This window comes from Hippopotamus amphibius, chromosome 9 (assembly GCF_030028045.1).
Source record: "Hippopotamus amphibius kiboko isolate mHipAmp2 chromosome 9, mHipAmp2.hap2, whole genome shotgun sequence".
Classification (NCBI taxonomy): domain Eukaryota; kingdom Metazoa; phylum Chordata; class Mammalia; order Artiodactyla; family Hippopotamidae; genus Hippopotamus; species Hippopotamus amphibius.
The window spans coordinates 37801787-37825260 of NC_080194.1; the positions used below are offsets into that span (position 1 = coordinate 37801787).

Genomic DNA, 23474 nt, shown 5'->3' on the forward strand with positions numbered 1-23474 from the left:
GTTATTCAAGTTCCTTGAGGGCAAGGATTCAATCTTGTTTCTTTACAAGTTCCTAGCACCAAGGACAGTGCCTCCCACATGATAATTATTTGTTGAGATAGAATGATCAAATAAAGGAGGACACCTTTCTTCTTCTGGGTAACTCTTACTCATCTTTCAAGGACAAAGGTCATATGCTATACCCTCCAGGTTGAGTGACAGTCAAATCTGATTCATCTTTGGGTCCCTGGGACCTAGCTCGGGACTTGGTACATGGTTCACAGATCATAGAAGTTTGTCAAACCAAGATAAATTCTTGGCCAAGAGTTGATAACTTTTGAAGCTCAGTGATGGGTATATAAGGGTTCATTATACTATTCTGTCTCCTTCTGTTTTATATGTTTGAAATTTTCCATAACAAAAAGTTAAAACATTTATATTCACCTCGAATCAAGTGAAAGTGTAGTCAAAGATGATCTTGAGGCTTCTGGCTTAGGCAAGCAGTAGATGGTGTTACCAGTCACTGGGATGGATAAAGGGAAGCTGCAACCAGTCGTGTGTGTGTGTGTGTGTGTGTGTGTGTATGTGTGTGTGTGTGTGTGTTCGTGCACACATGCACTGGGGAAGGTTCTTTTTCACCCCAGTGAAACTTCTAAGAAGGCCAATAAAGGGAATGAGACAATGAATTTAGATATTTAGATTTGGACATTTTTAGTTTTAGGTACCTCGAGGGCATCTTGAGTCAGTTGCTCAGTAGTTAGTAGGCACAATAAATTAGAACCTCTGCCTTAGAGGAATGAGCCAGGAGAGGGTTTCTGGATGATAATATTCCCACTATCCAGGGAGTCTGTTCAATGTTGGGCCCCACCATTCCTTCCTTCACACTTTTCATCCACATTCTCCCCTTCTTCCTTCCCTCTTGTGAATTTCTACCAGGAAACGATTCATTCTTCACGTCTGCAAGGCCTCGGTGTCACAGTTTCATGTCCAGCAGCAGGGGTAGGGTGTGAACAAACAACTGGGTTCCAGTTCGACTTCCCCACTTACCTGAGACTGCAGGCAAGTCGCTTTATCTTTCTGAACCTCAGCATCTGCCTCTGAAAACTGAGGCTAATCACAGTGGCGACTTCACAGGGCTGATGTGAGGACGAATGCACATAAAGGGTTTAACACAGAGCCTGGCACCGAGTAAGCGGTCAATAAATACGAGCTATTATTATCACCAACGCTGTGCCCTCATCACTTCACCAGGACGTCAGGCAGTGTTGCCGCAGGAGCGGAGCAGGCTGCCTCCTCCGAGCCCCTCCCCGCGCGGCCGCGGCCCGGGCAGCGCCACAGCCGCTCTCGCTCCAACCTCGTCGGTGCGTCGCCCCGCGGGCGTGCGGGGCCAGGGCCCTGCGGGGCGCGCAGGGTGAGTCCGGGGCCTCGCGGCGGAGGGCGGTGCCGGGCTGGGCGGGGGTCGACGGAGGCCGGGGCAGCGCCTTGGGACCCGGGGACCCGGGGACCCGGGCGCAGGGATGGCGGCCCGCGACGGGGTTTGGGCCGCGGGGCTCAGTGAGGCCCGAGGGTCCCGTGGGGAGGGGCCCTCTGCTCCGCTGCCGCCGGTGCCGCCCCGGAGGGGCTCGCGCTCCCGGGCCCGAGCCCGGCCCAAGATGGCGCCCCTCCCCCACCCACTGCCCCGCGCGCGCCTCCGCCGCTCCGGGCGCGGCCCCGCGGCCCGCGCGCTCCTGGGCGGGGGATGTTGTGATGGAGAAGCCGCCGCGGAGGCCGAGCCCCGCAGCCTGAGCTACCTCCGCCACCTGGGCCTGGGGCCTCCCCGCGCAGGTAGGAGCTGCCCCTGCCCGGCCCAGTCCGGGCGGTCGGATCCCGGCCCCCAGCGGCCGGCGAACCCCGCAGCCCGAGCCCCGCGGTGGCCCGCGTCCCCCGGCCAGGCCCCATCCCCGCGGGCGGCCGTCTCTCCGCGTATCCCGACCACCCTCTCGTCCCTCTCACCCCACCTCCTTACGAGGTCCGATTCTGCTTCGGTCCTCACACCGTCCCCTCCCCGACCTTTGCCTCCTGCCCCTCCGGGATGCATAGGGAGCCAGATAAGGGACGGGAAGCGAGGGGCGGTGGGGGATGGAGGATGGGGGATGGAGGATGGGGGATGGGGAGTAGAGGATGGGGGATGGGAGGTCAAGGACTGGGAAGGGGACGTGGGGTGAGGTGGGCCGGGAGGCTACACGGATTCCTGCAGGGTCCCTGGCCTGTAATCTGTCAAGCTGCATTCGGTTGCCCTCGGCGACCGAGGGGTGTGCCCTGGGGCCGGCTGTGTCCCCAGCTCAGCCAGGAGGCCTAGCACTGGCAGGAGCACTCATTAGGAGCAGTTTTCCCACTGCCAATTCAGAGGATATTTCGAACCTATTTTGAATGTGCCTGTACGTTTCTTGCTTTCCCAGCCCCTCAGAGTCCCAGCTCTCTCCACTCCTTAAAGCCAGAACCCCTTCGACACATGATGTCTTTATTTCCTCACTTCCCATTCATTCACATCACTGGGTCGTCTGTCTCTCGCACCCACGGGAAGTGCTTAAGACAAGGTCACTGGAGACCTCCCTGTGGCTAAATCCAATGGACACTTTCCTGTTATCCCCTTTCCATTTCCTAGTGTCAGTGGTGTCTGTCAACTCTCCTTGAAACATTTTCCTGGTTTCTCTCCTGCAGCATTGTCTGCTCCTTCTCAATCTTGTTTGCTACCTCATTCTCCTTTCTTTAGATGCTGGTGAGGCTCTTGATTCTTTCCTGGGCTATCTTCTGTCATTCCGCACTTTCTCCTCAGGTATTTTATTCACTTTCAAGGCTTCAAATTTCATATATATATATCATATATATATGATATATATATATGATTCTTGGATTTATACATCTTGCCCAGATCTCTTTCCTGAACTCCAGACTCAGTACCCAACTGGCCTCATGACATCCGCTTGGAAGTCCAAAGGGATTCCAAACTTACTGATCCCAGGCTATATCATCTTTCCTGTGTTCCCTCTCTACCCTTCTTCCAAATCTGTTCCTCCTTCAACTCTCAGAAATGGATACTTTCCAATCAGCTACCCAAGCTGGAATCCTGGCTGACATTCTAGATTAATCTATCTCTCTGTCTCACTCTGTGCATCTTATGTCACTAAGTTCTGTCACATCCACTACCTAAGTACTTTTCAAATCCATTCATTTCACCCCATCTCACCCACTACTGCAAAACTTAATCGAGGCCACACACCTCCTTTTCTCCTTGATTGCTCTGATCACATACCCTCTTGCCTACCTCCCCTTAATACTCTAACATAGTGTTTTCCTTTAAAAAAAAAAGCATCTATCTGATCATTTATTCATTCAATAAATATGCTTTGAGCACCTAATATATACCAGGTACTATTAGGCACTGAAGATATGAGCAAAATAGACTGGGTCTTTGTCCCCATGGAGCTGACAGTTTACGGGGAAAATCAGAAAAGAATAGTATTATAAATGTAATAAATACCATGAAGGGAAAAGTGAAAGGAGCCTGGAGAACACACAAGAGCACAAGCTAAGCTGAACTAGGGTAGGGAGAGAGGGTCAAGGAAGGTGTCTCTGAGAACATGACATTTGACGTAAGAGGCAAAGGGTGAGTAGGAGTTAGGCTGAGAGGGTAGGGGAAGGAGGTTCCAGGCAGAAGGGGAATCACATGCAAACACCTTGTGGAAGGAGAAGGCATGATGTCTTCGAGGAATGAAAAGAAGGCCAGTGCTGCTGGACAGCAGAGTGCCAGAGCTGGAGAGGAAGGCAGAGGCCAGGCTGAGCGGGACAGTTTAGGCTATGTTAAGAATTTTGATCTTAAAGTCTTTGTCCTTGGTGTGGACTGTTGATGGTAGTGGATGCAGGGAGTCGATCAAATCCAAAAATTTTCTTGGCTAGAAAATCATTAGTACTTGGGGATGGATTGAACGTGGGGAGTGAGGGAGAAGGTGGTATCAAGAATGGTATCCCTACTTCTGGTTTACAGAACAGAGCCAGTGGTCATGTCATTCCATGAGCCAGGATCCTGAAAGGACCGGTTAGGGGGTGAGAGAGAGAAACGTGAGTGGATGTGTTGGTTTGAGAGGCCTTTGAGACATCCAAGTGGAGTAGAAAGTTAAATGTGTATGTCTGGAGCTCAGATGAGGGGTCTGAAATGGAGGTGTACTTTCGGGAATCATTAGTTTGTAGGGGCAACTGAAGCAATGGGCATGAATGAATACCTGTATCAAATATTGGGTGAGAAAGAGAAAAGGGCATAAGAACAAGTTGTGAGAAACTCCAACGTGTAATGGCCAGCAGAGGAAGATGAGCCAGCAAAGGAGTATAAGAAACCACTAGACAGTAACTAGAGTGCAGGAAGAAGACAGGCAGAGGTAGCGTGTGGAAGCCATGGATGAAAGCTGGATGAGAAGCCCATGGTGTCAGGTGCTGCTGAGAGTACAACCAGGATGAGGACTCCAAGTGTCTGTTGGGTTAAATGACACAGGGGTCATGCTGACCTTGGTAGGAGCTGTTACTGAGGCATGTTGAGAGTGGAAGCAGGACTGGGAAGAGTTGAAGAATGAGACCCAGGTGAGGACATGGCAACCATGAGTAAAGACGGCTCTTTCAAGAAGTTTGCTGGTGTCAGGGAGGAAAAAGAGTATCAAGTGGCACTGGAGGAGTGTCAGGTCAAGAAAGATTCTGTGTTTAAGCTGGGAGATGGAGGATCCCATTGAGGAGGGGTTGATTGGATAGAAGAAAAAATGGATTAACAGTGGTATAAAATTCCTGGAAAGGCATGAAAGGAAGGATTTAAATGACAGGTGAAGCAGCTGGTTTTAGGAAAAAGGAGAGAAAAGGATAGGTGCTGAGTCAGTAAGTTTGTAGGTTTGAGGATGTTCTCTGGCTGATGGCTTCCATTTCCTCCATGAATTGGGAGTGGGGGGGGGGGGGTCATCCTCTACGAGGGAGGGATGGTGAAGGGGGGTGGTCCAAGGAGAACTGTGTTCTTGTCTCAGGCAGGTCTTCACTGACATCTTGGCTAAAGTAAGCCTCGGGCTCCCATAGTGCCCTCTTCTTTCCCCATTAAAATAGTCAAGCATTTATTCAACAAATAGGAAGTGCTTAGGGTGCTAGATACTGCCATTACACTGCATTGTAAGAAGATGTTCAGTGACTGTTTCCCTGCTAGACTGTGAGTTCCACTGGTGAAGAGCCATTTCTTTATTGTTCATCACTCCGCACCCCCCATGCCTAGCACAGTGCCTGGCATGTAGTAAGCGGTCAGGTTAGAAGACCATTGACCTTGAGCAGGACTCACCCCATACCCCTGTGGTCTCCTATCAGCCCCTTCAGGCTTAATGGCCACTCTTTTAGTTCCTGCCCTGAGGGCTCCACCTAGCTCCATGCCTTGAGCCAGAATCCATTTGGCTCTTTCCATCCTTTGAGAGGCTGCAGGTGTGGGTAGCACCAGTGAGAGGGGAGAGGTTGGGTTGTGCGCCTTCTTGATATCGGGCAGCTGGTCATCCTTTGACCTTAAAAAGTGAGGTGAAGGAGACCGCAATGCCTCGGGCTAGACGCTCAGGCTTCAGCACTCATTCACAGCAGATCTTTTCCTCCTGCAGTGTTTTCTGCCCCCGTGACCAGATGGGCAGGGCTGCCCTGAAGTCACCCTGGCTCTTCACTGTCCCAGCCTCACGGGCATGTGCCCTTCCCAGACCACACCTCCAAATGCGAAGGAGGTTGGTCCTGGCCTGAGCACTGAGCAACCTGGCTCCGTACACTCTTGCTTCAGAGAAGGGCCTGTCATCCCTGCAGTGCTCTGAGCCTGGCAGAGTCATGGGTTCTTCCATCTCCTGAAACTCATGGAGATGCCACTCAAAGGAACAGCCTTTGAGCCAGGATGTCAGTTTAAGCTAACTCCCTGCCTCCCTTTTTTCCTAGATCTCAGGCCTCACCTGTCCGGGACCCCATCCTACTTCCTTCTTAGGGACCCTTCATCATTCTCCAGCACCTCCCTGACACTCCCATCCCCAGACCATGAGGCCACACCAGCCTGTCTCCGTGTCTGTTCCCAATTAGTTCTGAGCTTCCTAGTTTCTATTCCTCTCACCCCTCCATCCTGACCAGGGACCCACTCTGTGAAGATGCACAATGCACTCCCTTTGGTAATGGAGTGTGACGTTGAATGAGACACGGTCTCAGGTGTTCGGACAGAATGCGGCACTGGGTATTGTGAGACAAGGAGGGAATGGGCACGTGAGGATGGGGAGAGGGGGCTGAACAGAAAAGACTTCCTGCTTAGGAGCTGTGATGGCTGAGCCAAGTTTTGAAACATGAGCAGAGGTCCTCACAAGGGGAGACGGGATTCCAAGCCGAGGGATCAGTGTAAAGAGAGGGCCAGGGCTGTGTGGGTGTGACATGTGTTCTAGAATCCACCATACTTCCTGTGGCTGGAGTGTAAGGTGGGAAGGAGGCAGGAGGGGGGAGGAGGCTGAGAGGTCATAGGGATTGAATCAAGGAGGCTCTTGGTGATCTGCTAACGAGTGCAGACACCATCCTAAAGGCAGCGGTAGCCATCTAATTTTTTGAGCTGGAGAGTGACACAATCTGATTTCCATTTTTGGAAGATTACTGTGGTTCTGGGTAGAGGCAGAGCCGTTTATTTTTCTCCTCTATGCTGGTGACCACGAGATTTCTCATTGCCCAGGTAGAGCTATACTAAGCAGACTGGCAGTAAGTTACATGTGAGGCAGACACGTGGACAGGAACCTTTTTTCATTTATTTCACAGATGTGTGGATAGCATTGTGCTAGGGTCTGAGGAGTTGGAAGTGATGGAAAGGCGAGCTACGGCTCCTGCCTCAGGGCCCTGCACTGCCCCTGGGAAGTGGCTGAGCCTTGCCAGGCAGCCTAAACACCTCCATGCAGCCTGTGCTCAGAGTTGAGAGCTACGCTGAGGAGGCAGAGCGAACTGGGGCTGTGGGTTCAAGGAGAGAAAGAACTCAGGGTGAACAGGGAGGTGGAGACCTCTCGGGTAAGAAATTGAGGAGAAAGAACTGTGCAGTGGGAGTCAGAGAGAAAGGTGTGCATGGGGGGCAGTCAGTTGGGGAGAGTTGCTTGTTAGGGGGAGGTCAAGTAGGAAGAGAGAACTCTGAGTAAGGGTATCAGGGAGGGGAGGATGGAGTGGTAGGGGCTGTCTAAGAGGGTCAGGATGAGAGAGAGTTGGATGGTGGTTGGTCAGGGAGAACAAACTGTGAGGGGGGTGGCCAGGGAGGGTCCAGGGAGTGAGCACATTATAGTGGGGGTCAGAGAAGGGGAGAAGGCCAGCAGCGGAAAGTCAGGGAGATAGGGAGGATGGAGTGGGGTTTTGAGGGTGGGATTAATCATTAGGGTGATGGGTTTGGAAGGATGATAGATGGAGGAGTTGATCCACAAAGGGCTTCTGAGGATGCAGGAGGGGATCCAAGGGGGCAGGAGGGGTGGGCTGTCACTGTGGGACAGAAGAACCCCTAACCCGAAGGGCAGGTGGAGTTTGGTTGGGACACCATGAGCGGTGGCTGAGATGTAGTAACATGACCACAGTGTGCTTTCTGAAACTGGCAGAGGAGATGCTGAACAGGGCCTGGGGAAGATGGGAGGGCAGATTCATACATTGATTCCACAAATATTTATTGAGTTCTTGCTCTGTGTCAGCACTGTGCTAAGCTCTAGGCGTACTGCACTGAAAAAAAAAAAAAGACAAAATCCTCACTACCATGGAACTGAAATTATAGTCATGGGCAAACAATCATTAAATAAAGTAAATAATAAATTAGCTTGTCAGATGGTGCTAGATGCTGGGGAGAGTTTGGGGATTGCTAGGAGGGGAGATGGTGGCCTACAGTTTTACAAAGGGCATTCAGGGAAGGCCTCACTGAAAAGGTGACATTGGGCAAAGACCTGAAGGGCTGGAGGATCCAGATCAAAGGCTCTTGCAGTGACCCAGGAGTGGGGCATTATAGGGGCTGGCAGAGGAATTGGTACCCAAGGTGAGATACTTTATAGCAACAGTCACCAACATGTAGCTTCAGCTGGTCAGAGGAGCCATGAATTGGAGCTGAAGGCCCTTCCTTTGTGACCTGCTTCCCGGGACCTTGCCCTTGAGGGCTTGGTCTGCAGCTCATTCTCTCTTTTCCTAACGGTCCCTAGTGTGGGGTGGGCTTGGGGGCTGATTGGGCCCAGTGATTTATGATGATAGGAAGAGAGGGTGGGGAGCTCTCAGTGGTGGGGCTGTGGATAGCAGTGTGGCAAGAGGAAGGGGGCAGGCAGTGTCCAGTGTCCAGAACACATGAGCCAGTCCCTCACCAGCTGTGCCCCTGGCACAATAAGCCCCAGTCGGATGAGCTGGGGGTGGGGATGCACAGAGAGCCATTGTGTGGAGTCTCTGCTATTGGGAGTGAGGGCAAAGCAGGGGCTGGCTGTGCTGTCCCAGGATGCTCAGGGCTGGGGATTTGGGCACGGGGTTGGTGGTTGAGCGGGTGGTGGTGGTGATGGTGGACCGAAGTCAAGCCCAGTTATTCTCCGGGAAAATAGCTCAGAGGACACAGTGCTGTGTGCTGGCCTGCTGAGTGTAGGGAGACGGGAAGGTGCAGGGCACAGGCTTAGAGCAGAAGCAGGGGTGCTGCTATCCTGACCTGGATATGGTCTCCCCTCCCCACCTGCAGGAGCCGCCAAGGCCATGTCTGTTCCGTCATCCCTGAGCCAGTCGGCCATTAATGCCAACAGCCACGGAGGTGCTGCACTGAGCCTGCCCCTGCCCCTGCACGCTGCCCACAACCAGCTGCTCAACGCCAAGCTGCAGGCCACGGCTGTGGGACCCAAGGACCTGCGCAGCGCCATGGGGGAGGGTGGTGGGCCCGAGCCAGGCCCCGCCAACGCCAAGTGGCTAAAGGAGGGCCAGAACCAGCTCCGGCGGGCTGCCACGGCCCACCGTGACCAGAACCGCAACGTGACCTTGACCCTGGCAGAGGAGGCCAGCCAGGAGCCCGAGATGGCACCCTTGGGCCCCAAAGGCCTGATGCACTTGTACTCTGAGCTGGAGCTCTCCACCCATAATGCGGCCAACAGAGGGCTCCGAGGACCCGGCCTGATCCTCAGCACCCAAGAGCAGGGCCCAGATGAGGGAGAGGAGAAGGCGGCAGGAGAGGCCGAGGAGGATGATGAGGAAGAGGAGGAGGAGGAGGAGGAGGAGGACTTGTCTTCTCCCCCAGGGCTGCCGGAGCCCCTGGAGAGTGCGGAGGTGCCCCCAGGGCCCCAAGCCCTTGCAGATGGTCCCCGAGAGCACGGCAAGAGTGCCAGCCTCCTGTTTGGCATGCGGAACAGTGCAGCCAGTGACGAGGACTCGAGCTGGGCCACCTTATCCCAGGGCAGCCCCTCCTATGGCTCCCCGGAGGACGCAGGTACCTTGTGGAGCTTGACACGGGCAACGTGGGAGGGCAAGAGGGCAGAGTGTGGGTCCCTGCATACGGAGGCTGGACGTGAGTCACAGAGCCCATGTCCTCAGTCCTCAGCAAACCATACCCAGGTTTTCTACATTCAGAGAGTGCTTGAACAAGTTGATACCCGCGATGGCTGATGGGCTAGGTCTGTTTATGAGCACTTACCAGGTACTGGATCTGTGCTCAGCGTTATTGTATTTAATCCGCACTATAATGTCAGGTAGATACCATGTTTATGCCCATACTAAGGTGATGAAAAAGGGGCCTGGAGAGCTTTAGTCCTTTCCCAAGTTCACAGACAGTCTGAGATCATAGTAGATCTGAGATCTAAACCAGGTCCAAGTGCAGCCTGGAGCTCTTGGCCCTTATGCTGTCACCGACGTACACAGCGTGACAAGCCCAGGTGCACTCCGGGCAGTTTTTAACAGGCAGCGCCTCCCCACAGACGTGTATTTGGAAAGACCGGGGTGTTGCGTGCAGAGTACCCTGCTGGGTGTTGCAAGAGTACTGTTTTGTCAAGAATAGGATATTGACTAAAAGTTAGGAAACAAAGGAAGAATAAACGTCTGCTTTGTTGGGGTGGGGGGAATAGATATTAGGACTCCAAGGGTTGACCATGGAATGTGTTCCGTTTAAATAAGCTGAGTCTCCGCATTTGCTAGTGTCACACAGAGATGCAGACAGAGCTGAGGAGCAGAGGGCAGAGATGGTGGGCTGCAGCCACAGGCCTGGGCTGGATGGGAGTGTAAGGAAAGACTCCTCCTGCACCAGGCAGCAGGCACCTTACCCAGACCCCAAACTGGGGAACCTTTGCAAGGAGCATGCGGTTCAGAGGAGCCAAGGGCAGCAGGCCATTCTCTTTCAAAAAACTTACTATGGACATTTTTAGACATATACAAAAATAATAGAATAATGAGCCTGATTTACCCATGACCTGCTTTCAACAATTATCAACACAAGGCTAACCTTGCTGCATCTATACCCCCACCTGTTCCTGGGCCCCAGCCTAGGTTATTTTGAAGCAAATACATCCATAAATGTTCTCTCGTGCTATTTTTTTTTTTTTGGCTGCACCACGTGGCATGTAGATCTTAGTTCCCCATCCAGGGATGGAACTCGTTGCCCCCTGCAGTGAAAGCTCGGAGTCTTAACCTCAGGACCACCAGGGAAGTCCCTACTCATTCATGCATTTCTAAAAGATAAAACTGTTTTTTAAAAACGTCCACAATACCAATGTCATGTGTATAGAAATTTAACAGTAATTCCTCAATATCATCAAATATCCAGTCAATGTTTACATTTTCCAGTTGTCTAGTAAGTGTTCTCCCCGCCCTTTAAAAAAAGTTTTGATTCATTGCATCCGTATCCAAACAGGAACTGACCTTTAGGTGGTTGATACGTCTTAAAGTTTCTTTTGATCTATATGTTATCCATCCATCTCTCTCTCTGTATTTGTGCCCGCAGTTTTGTTGTTGGTGTTGTTTTAATTGAAGCCACTCTGCTGTTTGTCGTGGGTTTTCTGTGGTCTGGATCTGTAGACCCTCCCTGTGTGATGTTGAACATGTTCCTCTCCCCCTGGATTTCCTGTAAATTGGCAGTGAATTCTAGCGCCTTGATCACATTCAGGTTCAAGGGATTTTTGTGTTTTGTTTTTGTAAGAACACTTCACTGGTGGTGTTGAGGACTTCTCCTAAAGACAAAGTCTGATCGCCTGTCTTTAGAGGGATGTTCGTGGCCTTCGGTGGTCATTGCCTGGTTCCCTTTTAAAGGGAACAGCTACTGCTCCACTCCAGCTGGTTATTTATAGGGTTAGGTGAGGGAAAATGTAGTCTCAGTGGAGCCAGTTCATGTAACTTTTCAAGGGAAACTGAAAACTATGTATCCATGTGAAACATCCGAATTTCTAAATGTTAGCCACCGAGTCTGTTTTTTTAAAAAGCACCATGCAGACCAAACAAAATCTATCTGAGGCTTACATCAGTGTGCAGGTTGCTTATTTGCAACCTCTGCCTTGGGGGGTATGAATCAGGGGCCAAATGAGGGAGAGCCTGGTTGCTCTGGGGCCCCTGAATAGTCACTGTGGTGGCCGCTCCTATGAGCCTTCTGGGACTGGGAGGGCAGAACTGCTGAAGAGCTGGGAACGGGAAGTCAGGTATGGGCAGCGACCTCAGCAAGGGAGCTAGCGTGGCAGGAGGATGGGCAAGGATCCAGCTCTGCTGGAGGTTGTGGAAATTGAGTAGCAGAAGGGGCTGGGTCACTGCTTCCTCTTTTGTGACTGTGCGGCTGTGACCAGGAAGGCCACAGAGGAGGTCTGGGCTCCTGTAGGAATGGGGTAGGACTGAGCACACATGATTTTCCCCTTCCCACCCTGGGACCTCCACAGAGCTATTGATTGAATGCATACGTATACGAATGAATGACTGAATGATGAACACATGATGAATGAATGAACTTTCCTTCCTGTGTTGGGTTCATACTCAGTGCCAGGCCTTGCCCTAGATGCCAAGAATACATACGACAGGGGACAGATGTTCCCGCCCTCATGGCACTCACAATCTAGTGTACAGACAGAAGTAAACAGGCAGTTTGAGCCCTGGGGTGGGGGAGGTACAGGACGGGCATCACGCACCCTGGCTGTGTGCGTGCTGGGGGAGAGGGCGGGTGGGTCAGTTTAGAGAAGGGACCTTTATACGGATGCCCAGAGGAGGACTGGGTGGTGCCAGGTGAAGACTGAGGGGAGGGAGGCTGGGCTCAGAGAGGATAAGGGGCAAGTCCCGGCAGGGAGAGAGAGAGCAGGAGTGTGGGGGGTGGTCAGAGGTAAGGAAGCAGGTGATCAGGGGCTGTAACAGCACACAAACCCTGTAGAGGAATGTGGATTCTATCCTGAGGGCAAGGAGAAAACAATTAGAGTATTCAACTGGAGAGAAGGTTAGCATTTAGGAACAGCAATTTGGGCTGTAGCATGCAGCTCAGATTGATGGAGACTAAATGGGAAGAGGGAGACGACTTGTGAGGCTGTTGCAGGGACCCAGGTGAAAAATACTAGTAATCTGGACCACAGGAATATGTGGGGGTGGGGAAAAGGAGAGCATCACTGACTTCTGAGCAGATGACCACATCTGGCTTAGCCAGGGAGGCATGCGTGGATGAATGAATGACACATGAACCTTTGGATGGTGGTGGGGGTGGGGGGGAGGTAGCCTGAACGAATTCGTGCAGGAGTGAAAGTGTACATTCCTGAATAAATACGCGCCTGTGGAAGCAAAGGCCAGGGTGGGGCTGTGCTTGGAGGGAGAAATGCCAGACTCCAGAAGGGCCTCCCAGATGGTCATGGGGGGAGAGTGGCCTCTCCAGGACAGATCGGAAGGATGAAGCTCTTTGAAGCAGGAAGGTGCAGGCTGACAGGGATGGCAGATGGATTGGTGTGTGTGTGACTCAGTCAGAAGAGGCTGAACTGGTTCTCAGATTCAGGGGGGTGTATGACCCTCAGGAAGAAGGGTGTGGCTCTGGGGGGCACGGCTGCCCTGGATGTGGTGTTCTTGGAAGGTTTGGCGGGAGAGCCCTGAAGATGATGGAGGGTCTCTGGGGAAAAGCAGGCATTCTAATTTCCTAGGGCCTGAGGGGAGGGGAGGGTGGGGGAAAAAGAGGCAGTAATGGGTACCTAGAGGCTGGATGGGCAAGAAGAGCCCCTCCTCTGCGGGCCCACCTCATGTGGAAGCTGAGGGCAGTGAGGCACCTTGCCCCAATGACTCTCACACCAGGTCATGCAGCCACCTTGATGTAACCACACCCACTCCCAGCCCTCCATGCCTGGTTGCCCAGCAGCCTGGGTCTGGGGACTGCCTGTCCCTCAGTGCTGCCTCTTGGACCAGTCAGGATTCCTGGTTTCCCTGGTAACGGGAAGCACGTCAGCAGACTGGGCGCTCCCAGCCGGTCCTGGTGCTGCGGTTGCCGAGGAGACGCTGCAGCCTAGCTGGGCCCCGGCAGGTGAGGGGGGTTGGTGCTGGGAAGCCCCAAGCCCAGCCTCAAGCTTGCTGGGGCCCAGCCCCTGAAGCCCACTCTCTGCTCGAACTGCTGGGCAGGTTCTGGGTAGGGGAGGGGTCCCTGGGAGCCTTGAAGCCACACCCTGCTTGTACTGAGAGCTCTGGGCTTTGCAGAGCCCCGTGTGGCTGGGCTATTCCCGAGGGGCTGAGCCTCCTGGTGTCCCTCAGACTAGGATTGACTATGGCACTGAGGTGACCGCTGTGGGGTGGGATGGAGATTCAGGATTGGGGGAGGGGATCCAGGGTTAGAAAGAAGAGATATGAGCAGGGAAAGCTGGGGTCTCATGAGCCCCACCCCCCATCCTCACCCAAGGAGGTCCCCTTCCCTGGTGGTCCTGGCCCCTCCCTAGTGAGCTCCAGGCGGGGGAGGATCTTGCCTGGCAGGCGCTCTGCCCTGGTGAGAAGGGGGCGGGATGAGCTTTTCTCTGCAGCCCAGCACCAGGCTGTGAGCCCAGCTGGCTGGGCTGGAGGGGCTGTGAGGAGGGAGGGTGGAGGCAGGAGGGGCTGGGAGCGAGCGCCATGTTCTCCCAGGACTTTTTCCTGGCCATCATCCTGCAGGACAGTAGCCCAGGTGAGGGGCAACACGGGCCTGGGCGTGATATGGGGCGGGGCTGGCAGGGAGCGCGGAAGTGGTGGAGGCGGGAGCTGGGCTGCAGGGCTGGCGTAGTGTGGCTCCAGCTTGGGAGGAGGCGCTGTGTCACAGGTGCGTGGTATGTGTGCGTGGAGTGTTTGCCTGCAGGTCCGTGTGTGGCAAGGGTCAGGGTGTGAGTGCCTGTGGTCTCTGCACACAGGTGGCAGAGGTTGACATATGTTGTGTGTCTGAATGTGCATTCACTGTCTGTGTGGTCCTCACACATGTTTTGGGGGTCACTGTGGGTGTGGTCTCTGCACACACGTGTGGCAGGGGCTGGAATATGAGCTGTGTGTGTGCACACCTCTGTGTGTGGGGGCTGCATTCGTGAATGGCTGGAGTTGGGGGGTGGGTGTGTGTGTGTGCGCCCCTGCACGTGCGCGTGCCCCTGTGTGCAATGCCTGCCGTCTGTGCGGGTATCTCCTGTGTGTGCAGACCCTTGTGTCTGTGGTGGCTGCACAGGTGTGTAGTAGGGCTTGTGTATGTTGTATGTCTGTGTGCACGAGCTGGTAAATGTGTGTACCTGAGATACGGATATGTGTGACAGGAGGTCATTTGGGGTCCCTCAACCTCCTTCCCTTTTCTCTGCCTCCCTCCTTCCCTCTGTGTGGCCACATGAGTCAGGAGCAGGGCCAGGAGGAGACCTGAGTCACGTCCCCTGCTGGTCTCCCCCCCCCCCCGCCCCCAATGCTGTGACTCCAGGCTTGAGGCTCTAGGAGGAAGCAAGAATCCTGTGCTGGAGGCCCTCCCCCCCTCCCGACTTCTCCACCACAGGGTCTCAGGAGGGGACTGGGCATAGCACCCCCGATTTGCTTGTTGGGTGGGCTGACCCTCCCTGAGACCCTCCCACCGGGCAGATTCCTTTTGGAACCCCAACGCCTTCGAGACGGATTCCGACCTGCCGGCTGGATGGATGAGGGTCCAGGACACCTCAGGGACCTACTACTGGCACATCCCAACGGGGACCACTCAGTGGGAGCCCCCGGGCCGGGCCTCGCCCTCGCAGGGGAGCAGCCCCCGAGAGGAGTCCCAGGTGAGACTCACAGGCCGGATGGTTTCGACCAGGGGTGGAGGGTGGTGCTGCTGGAGCAAGATGAGGCACCCAACTCCTTGCTCCCTTCTCCCTCCCAGCTCACCTGGACCGGCTTCGCTCATGGAGAAGGCTTCGAGGATGGAGAGTTTTGGAAGGTGGGTGAGGGGACCTCCTTCATAATGGGAGAGCTGGAGAAGGGCCATCATTTTGGTACTGATTCCTTTCCTCCCTTCCCAAGGATGAGCCCAGTGAGGAGGCACCGATGGATTTGGGACTGAAGGACCCTGAGGAGGGGACGTTGCCTTTCCCAGCTCAGAGCCTCAGGTGAGCGGGAAGGCATGACACATGGGCTGACAGTGGGATGAGTCTATCTGGAAGGGGCCTTGGGACAGCTCCCTGTTTGGGGCCTGTACCAAGTGTTACCATCTACCTCCAGCCCAGAGCCATTGCCCCAAGAGGAGGAGACGCTGCCCCCACGGAACGCCAACCCCGGGATCAAGGTTTGTCAAGATCAATGCCTGCTCCCAGACTGGGCCCCCCTGTGTACAGGAGAGCCCCTCAGGTCATGCGCTGGGGGCCTCTCTGGTCTCAGTACCGCTCCCTAGGTCCTGAGCTCTTGTAGTCTCAGCACAGTCCCCTGTGTCTGAGCAGGAGACACTTCAGTTTTTAACTAAACCAGCCCTGTGGCCTGGCAGGGGGCCCTTCCTGGCTTGGCTTAGACGCTTCCTTGACTAGCAGGGATCTCCTCTGAGACCAGCACCCCTCCTGCAACTATATCCTGTTTGTAGAGCCTCTTAGTCTTATACTCTCCCACCTGCTGTGTTCTGAGTCAAGAGCTCTTCTGGTCTCAGCGAACCTCCCTGTGTCCTAGGCTGGGGGCTCTTCTGGTTTTAGCTCAGATCTTCTGTCTCCCACCCCCTCTTCTGTGTCTGGCAGTGTTTCGCTGTGCGCTCCCTAGGCTGGGTGGAGATGACCGAGGAGGAGCTGGCCCCTGGCCGCAGCAGCGTGGCAGTCAACAATTGCATCCGTCAGCTCTCCTACCACAAAAACAATCTGCACGACCCCATGTCTGGGGGCTGGGGGGAGGTGAGGGCCTGAGCTGGCTGGGTGGCGGGGCAGCAGAGAAGTGAAGGGAACTGTGAGAGCTGGGAGAGGCTGGGGAGGGAGGTGCAGACCCACCAGGTGACAGCCTGTGAGATGGACGTGTGACTTCAGGTTGGGACCCTGGGAGATGGTTGTCTAACAGCGATGGGGATGATAAGAGGGGTCAGGTTAGAGAGAACAGGTGTGACCTTTACTAGAGTGAGGCCTTCAGGGTGGCTGGCTGGTCCCACACCAAAGCAAGGGCCCTTGAGTTGTGACTCACCCTCCCTCGAGCTGGAAGTGGCAAAGATCAGCCACCTTCCCAGCTGGGACACTGCTGAGCATCTGCTTCCTGGGCCTGCAGGGAAAGGATCTGCTGCTACAGCTGGAGGATGAGACGCTAAAGCTGGTGGAGCCGCACAGTCAGGCCCTGCTGCACGCCCAGCCGATCGTCAGCATTCGCGTGTGGGGCGTCGGGCGGGACAGCGGAAGGTGGGAGCAGGGCCAGGGATCCTAGGGTGGGGGCTCAGCCAGCAGTCAGAGCAGGGCCCTCCTCCCTAACTCTGTTCTTTGCCTCTCTTGTGCTGCCGGACCCAGAGAGAGGTACTATGCCTAACTTACCTTGACCGTTCCTCTTCCTACACCTGGACCGGATGTTGCGAAGCACCCAAGTTCCCTGTTCTGCCCAGCCCCTTCCTGCCCGCTGTGCTCGCCCGTTCTCCCCACCTCGGCGTGCTTGCCTATCTACCCTCCGGCCAGAAGGCAGCGCCTACAGGACCCCATCCCCAGGGCAGAAGCCCTGGAGGAGCTGCAGCGGATGGGGAGGGTGTGGGTGGGGCGGAAATGAGGCTCAGCACTGGAAGGCACTGGGAGACACTGAGATGCCCCTCCCCCAACAGGGACTTTGCCTACGTAGCTCGCGATAAACTGACCCAGATGCTCAAGTGCCACGTGTTTCGCTGTGAGGCGCCCGCCAAGAACATCGCCACCAGCCTGCATGAGATCTGCTCTAAGGCACGGCCCCCTTCGCACCCTGGACTAGCTGTCACCTTTGCTCTACAAGGATGCGGGTGGGGTCGTTGAGTGGGGGTGGGGGCTTGGTTCCAGGGCTACGAAGCCCTAACAGACCTTCTCTCTCGCTCTTCCCCCTCACCCCTCCTCTTCTTCAGATCATGGCTGAACGGCGCAATGCCCGCTGCTTGGTAAATGGACTCTCCCTGGACCACTCTAAACTTGTGGACGTCCCTTTCCAAGGTCAGTGTCACAACCCTGCCATATCTGTCTCAGCTTTGTTGGCAGAGGGGGGGTGACCCAAGAAGAGGCACAAGCTACTGGACAGAGTGACAGAAGAATGAAGACTCAATTCTTTGGGTCAAATAAATGGAGGGACTTTGGTTAAAGGGAGGTGGGGAAGGGGTGGCGGTAGGGCCTTGGCTGGGTGAATGTCCAGCTTATGCCCTGGTGGTGGGACTGGACTGGGAGTAAGCAAGATCTGCCACTATGATTGATCTTTTCTTTTCCCTGCAGTGGAATTCCCAGCGCCTAAGAATGAGTTGGTACAAAAGTTCCAAGTCTATTACCTGGGGAATGTGCCTGTTGCTAAACCTGTTGGTATGTGTGTCCTTTTTCACCTCCTTGATCCCAAAGGTCTGCCCTCACCCTCTGCCTCCCAGTGCCTCTTTTGCCAGACCTTCCTCATGCTTGGTGTCACCGTCCCTTCAAAGTGCATCCCACCTCCTGTCCCTCTGTCCCAGCTGCACTCCGCGTCCTGTCCACACTGTGAACCAGTGAACCAGGCGTAAAGGGAGACCCACTCTTGAATCTCAGGGAAAAGCTTTGCTTAGGTCGCGAGGCAGGTCTTCTGTGACTGAAAACACTGGAGTAGCCAGGAGCTGGGTTTGGTATTACAGTACCATCTATGGGCTGTGAGCATCTAGAGAGGAAGCAATGAGCATATTTGCCAACGTGCTTTATTGCTTGTAAAGCACTGCCTTAAATGTCATTTAGTTCTTGAGGATCTTATGAGGTTGGGATTATGATGATACCCATTTTATAGATAAGGAAACCGAGGGTAGAGACTATTAGTTCACTCTTATATTTCCAGTGCTTTCACAGTACCTGTTATTCACTTGTTCATTCACTTAGCAAATACCTATGAAGCCCACCGTGTACCAGGTCCTGGGACAACAATGGCCACAGCCCTGCTTCCATGGAGGTTACAGGAGATTACAGTAGAAAAAAAAGAGGACTAAATCAAATAATCACAAATAAATGTATAATTACAAGTTGAGTCATTCATTGAAAGAAAGTAGCAAGATGCTGTGAAACTGTGTAACAGAGGAGCCTCATTCAGTCCAGGGAGTCAGAAAGACTTGAGAAAGTGACATATGAACTGAGATTAAAAAAAAAAAAAAATGACTAGGATCTAATAGGATCTAATGTAGCCAGGAGTAAAGTGGGGAAAGATCACTCCAGGCAGAGTGAACAGTGTGAGGACCCATCGTGGAAGGCACTTTGGTACTTTGAAGGCATCGAGAGAAGGCCAGCAGTGCCAGATGAGGCTGGGAGCTCGGCAGTAGTCAGACCCTGCGGGACCTCCTAGGCCATGTTAATGATTTGTTCTTTATCCTAGGAGTGGCAAGGAGTTATCAGAGGGTTTTTCTGGAGTGCACTTGGCATAATCATTTGAATTTTATAATGCTTACCTTGGCTATACCAATGGCGAAGGCTGTTCAGCAGGTGGAGGTGGACGTGCGGAGGGTCTTGCAGTAGTTGTGGCCAGTGATGAGACTATCTTGGACTGTGCCAGGGCTGAAGAGGAGTGTGTGGATTTAAGAGATGATTAGACAATTAAAATCGACAGGCCTTGGTGATTGGTTGGATGTGGGGTGAGGGACAGAGGCATTAAGGTTGACCTCTGACTTCCGGGCTTTTGGAGCTAACTTGATAGTAGTGCTATCCTCTAGAGGCAGTAGACCCTGGAAGAGGCCAATTTTGGTTTGGAGATTTGAGTTCAATTTTCAGGCATGTCGAGTTTGATGTGCATTCAGGAAGGTGAAAGGCAAACTCAAATTGGCAGCTGGATTCACAGAGGAGAAGTCTGGGCTGGAGATACAAATGTGGGTGTCACTGAGTTAGAGAGGTAGACTGACCCCAGAAAGTGGGCAGCCACTGTGAGAAGGCAAACAAAGCTAGGCCTGGCCGTGAGCCCGCCAACATTTAATGGACAGTGGAGGAGCAGGAGTGAGGTCAGAGGAAAAAAAGAGATGGCTTTAAGAAAAGATCAGGTATCATATCAAAAGACACTTAGGAAGAACTCGGCAGTGTTTGGTGAATGGCTAAACAAACACACAAAGGAAAGAATGCCTCAGATGACACAGTCCAGGAGATGGTAGACCGAGGACTCTAACCCTGGTCATCTTCAGTTCTTTGCTCTTCCCCTCAGACCATGCTGACTAATGACCAGCACCTTACATCCAGTGAAGGAACCATCTTAGCGAGGGCGGGGATTGAGCTGGGGTTTGAAGGAGGGCCTGCATTTACAGAGAGGAGTGGATTGGCTGTGAAGCTGGGGAAGACCCTGCTGGGGGAGCAGGAAGGAGGCGTGGCTGAGCCTTTCGCCTTTGCACTTTCACCTTTGCACTCGCTGGTTTCCTCCTCCCGCTCACCCTCAACTTCATGCCTCTTGCAGCTATTAACCTACTGCCCTACCCACCTGCCACTCACATAAGTTCTCACTACGTTAAAGCACCTGTCTGCAGCCCTCAACACCCCTGTGCTGCCCATCAGCTCAATGGGTCTGCTCTGCTGAAGCCACGGCTTCACACAGTCGTCCCTAAACTCACTTCATGCTTTGTTTGTGCTGCCTTTTTAACTTCCACGAGTTTAACATGGGCCCCTCCTGAAGCTGCAATATTCACTCATTAATCATTCATTCATCAACAAATGACTGTTGGGTGCCTGATTTGTGCCAGGCAGTACTCTAGGTTCTTGGTATATAATAATAAACAAAACTGAGCAGCATTCTTGCCTTCAAGTAGCTGACATTCTATTCAGGATAGACAGGCAATGAAATAAGTAAATTATACAATGTGTTGGAAGGCTACAATTGTGATGGAAAAAAAATACACAACAGGATAAGGGGGGTTCTGAGTTTGGGGCTGGGGTGAGGGTGTAGGTTTCAGTTCTGAGCTGTTACCAAATATGACAGACTTTTTCCAGGTCACCTAGTTCCACTGCTTCCCCTACCTCCATGCCAATCCTCCCCACTCTGGGGCCAGGTGCCACCCCCACAGCTCCATCTGCTTATTAAGCAGTTAGACTTTGACGTCTGGTCTACACTCATGATCTTTGAGCTTTTCCATTGACTGGCATCACTGTCATTCACTTCTGAGCCCTCTGCAGGCTGCCCTGGCCCACCCAGTCCTGCCTGTGTCGTCACCCCTCTGTGGCTCCTGGGTTGCTTGGTTATACGTTTGGGCGCATTTGCCCACGTTGCCTTGAGGGTGACTTGCTCAAGCATCTGGAATTCCTTCAGTAGATAAGCCCTGTGCTAGGACTGGGGACACAGACATGAATGAAACTTCGTTTTTGTCCTTGAGTTGGCCACAGCCCAGTGTGGAGAAAGGTTTTCCAGCAGTTACAAAATGTGCTAAGAGTTGTCCCAGCAACACCCTCTCTGCCCTGTGGCAGAGAAGGCCTCCCAGGCAGGCCCTGGGTGAACCCTGAAGCATGAGAATTGGGAGTTTCGCAGACAGTCAAGAGGGGAAGGGCCCTCTAGAAAGAGGCTTTTCTCTCAGTTATAGCCTGTCCCTCGAGGGCATCCTCTTCTCTTACTTTGTATTCCCCATCTGCCTAGCTGGGCATTTGCCGAGATTAGCTGTTAATAATGCTACGTGAATCATGTGAAGCTCAGGGAGCAGTAAAACATGAAGCTTGACGGGTCAGATGAGGCCAGTGTTGGGGGGACTTCATGCTTAGGAGAGGAGTTTGGCTTTGAGCCAGCCAGAGGTAGGACGAGCAAGGCCAAGATGAGGGAGGACTTTTGAGGAAGAAGTCTGTTTTCTGCCTTCAAAGGGTCTACGTGTTCTGCTCCTAGTGGGAGCGCAGAGGCACTGAAAGGGGCAGGAGGGCCCGAGAGTGGACTCACAGAGGTGTGTGCTTTTGCCTTGGCATCGTTCACTCTTCTTCACTACGACGGGACACAGATGACAGCACCAGCTCACAAGCAGTGCAGGGAGCAGAACCCAAGCCCCACGTGCCAGTGTGCTCCTGCCTTGGTTCTCTGCTGAGTACAAGCGAAAGTGGGATGCATGGGTGGAAATGTTTAACCGCAATTTGAGGTAGAGGAAACATTGTTACAAAGGAAAATTGATTGATCTAAAAGCCAGGAAGCTTGGGTTCCTTGGCTTTTGAGCAAGTCTTAGGAATGACTGAGTACAACTAAGATTTTGACAGCCCTCTAGTTCTGAAACTAGGACTATGGACAGGGGGCAGGGAAAGGCCTGGCGAAGAACCCAGGCTGTGGAATCAGACTGCTTGCTTTCAGATCCCCATTCTTCAGTGCGACCTAAGGTTTATTACCTGATTTCTACCAGCTTCAGTTTCCTTATCTGTAAAATGGAGATAAAGGGATCTATTGTGAGATTATAAATGACACAGTGCATGTAGTGACAGCATGGTACGACAAACGGTAAAACATTCCTCAAATGGAAATCTGTAAAGAAACAAAAACAAAGGTTGGGTCTTGAGGCCTGGCCTTTAGGGGCTGATTTGGAAGTCATTGCCGTGTGAAGCACTGGGATGTCTGAATGTGGAGAGTAAGGTATGGAGAGGATAGAGCTTTGGGGGTCAGTCTGCTTAGGAGGATGGAGAAAGAGAGTCAGTGAAGCAAACCAAGCTTAGGATTCAAGATCGAAGAGATTAGAAAAGTGCCAGGTCACTGAAGCCAAGGAGAGCCCCAAGGAAGGGATCGTCCAGGGCTGTAGGCTAGTGAAGTGGGGTTGGGGCAAAGGCCCTGGGCTTGACTGGGCAGAGCTGGAAAGGCTAGCATAGAGGGGGGATATCGATTCTCCACCACCAGCAGTGCCATGTTCATGTGCTTATCTTGCAGGGGTAGACGTGATAAATGGGGCCCTGGAATCAGTCCTGTCCTCCAGTAGCCGTGAGCAGTGGACCCCAAGTCACGTCAGCGTGGCCCCTGCCACCCTCACCATCTTGCACCAGCAGGTAAAGCCCTGGGTGGGAAAGGTATGGCGGGGCCTTGCCACGGAGGGGAGACCGGGAATGAGGGGAAGGGCTGCCAGTGAGATGGACGCACCCAGTGGAAGAGGGTCGGGCTGTTTCTTTCCAACTGGCTCCCCTCCCCGCAGACGGAGGCAGTGCTGGGGGAGTGCCGGGTGCGCTTCCTGTCCTTCCTGGCCGTGGGCAGAGATGTCCACACGTTTGCATTCATCATGGCTGCCGGCCCAGCCTCCTTCTGCTGCCACATGTTCTGGTGTGAGCCCAACGCCGCCAGCCTCTCAGAGGCCGTGCAGGCTGCGTGCATGGTAAGTGGGTGGGGTGGCGGAGCGGTGGCGCCCAGCCCACGCAGGGCAGGCTGCAGCGTGACTGCCCCTCCCGCCTCTCTGCAGCTCCGCTACCAGAAGTGTCTGGATGCCCGCTCCCAGGCCTCCACCTCCTGTCTCCCAGCACCCCCGGCCGAGTCGGTCGCCCGGCGCGTAGGGTGGACCGTCCGCAGGGGTGTTCAGTCGCTGTGGGGCTCCCTCAAGCCCAAGCGGCTGGGGGCCCACACCCCCTGAAGCCCTCAGTGCTCCCTCCACCTGCTTGTGTTGGGCCCCAGGGAACTCAAGGGTATGGAGCAGGGAGGGGCCCTACAGGCTATTCTCAGACCTCGGCTCCCCTGCACCACGCTGCCCCTCGCTGGTAGCTGGGGTTCCCTGCCTAGGGGCTGGGAAGGGAGATCTCATCCTGCAAGGAGGCGACAATATTGGATTGATGAGAAGAGGAGCAGGAAGCAAGGCCAGCCCGAGGCTCTCCATCCCCACATTTCAGGTGGAGCAGGAGGAACTGGTCTAGGCCAGGCCCCATCTTCGTAGGGTCCTGCAGGGGCAGAGGGAGGGGACTGGTCCAGGCATGGGTCCCCTTCCCTCTGCTCCATGGGCACCTGTGCTCTACTGATATCACTAATAAAGTCTGCCCTGCTGA

The 23474-nt window shown here is 53.8% G+C and overlaps 1 protein-coding gene across 3 annotated transcripts; it reads left to right on the forward strand.

The window, feature by feature from the left end:
* Window positions 1-1270: 1270 nt before the first annotated feature.
* Window positions 1271-23474, forward strand: APBB1 (amyloid beta precursor protein binding family B member 1). Of its 3 annotated transcripts, none has more exons than XM_057695602.1 (14): window positions 1271-1390; window positions 8705-9439; window positions 15010-15185; window positions 15284-15340; window positions 15424-15509; window positions 15622-15685; window positions 16122-16271; window positions 16633-16760; window positions 17168-17282; window positions 17438-17522; window positions 17796-17879; window positions 22381-22496; window positions 22640-22816; window positions 22901-23474. In XM_057695602.1, exons 2-14 carry the CDS (start codon window positions 8719-8721, stop codon window positions 23066-23068), a joined length of 2127 nt encoding a protein of 708 aa, XP_057551585.1. In that variant the 5' UTR covers window positions 1271-1390; window positions 8705-8718; the 3' UTR covers window positions 23069-23474. The 3 variants fall into 3 exon arrangements, with proteins under 3 accessions (XP_057551585.1, XP_057551584.1, XP_057551586.1); XM_057695601.1 differs by lacking the exon at window positions 1271-1390 and adding an exon at window positions 1718-1803; XM_057695603.1 differs by lacking the exons at window positions 1271-1390; window positions 16122-16271 and adding an exon at window positions 1718-1803.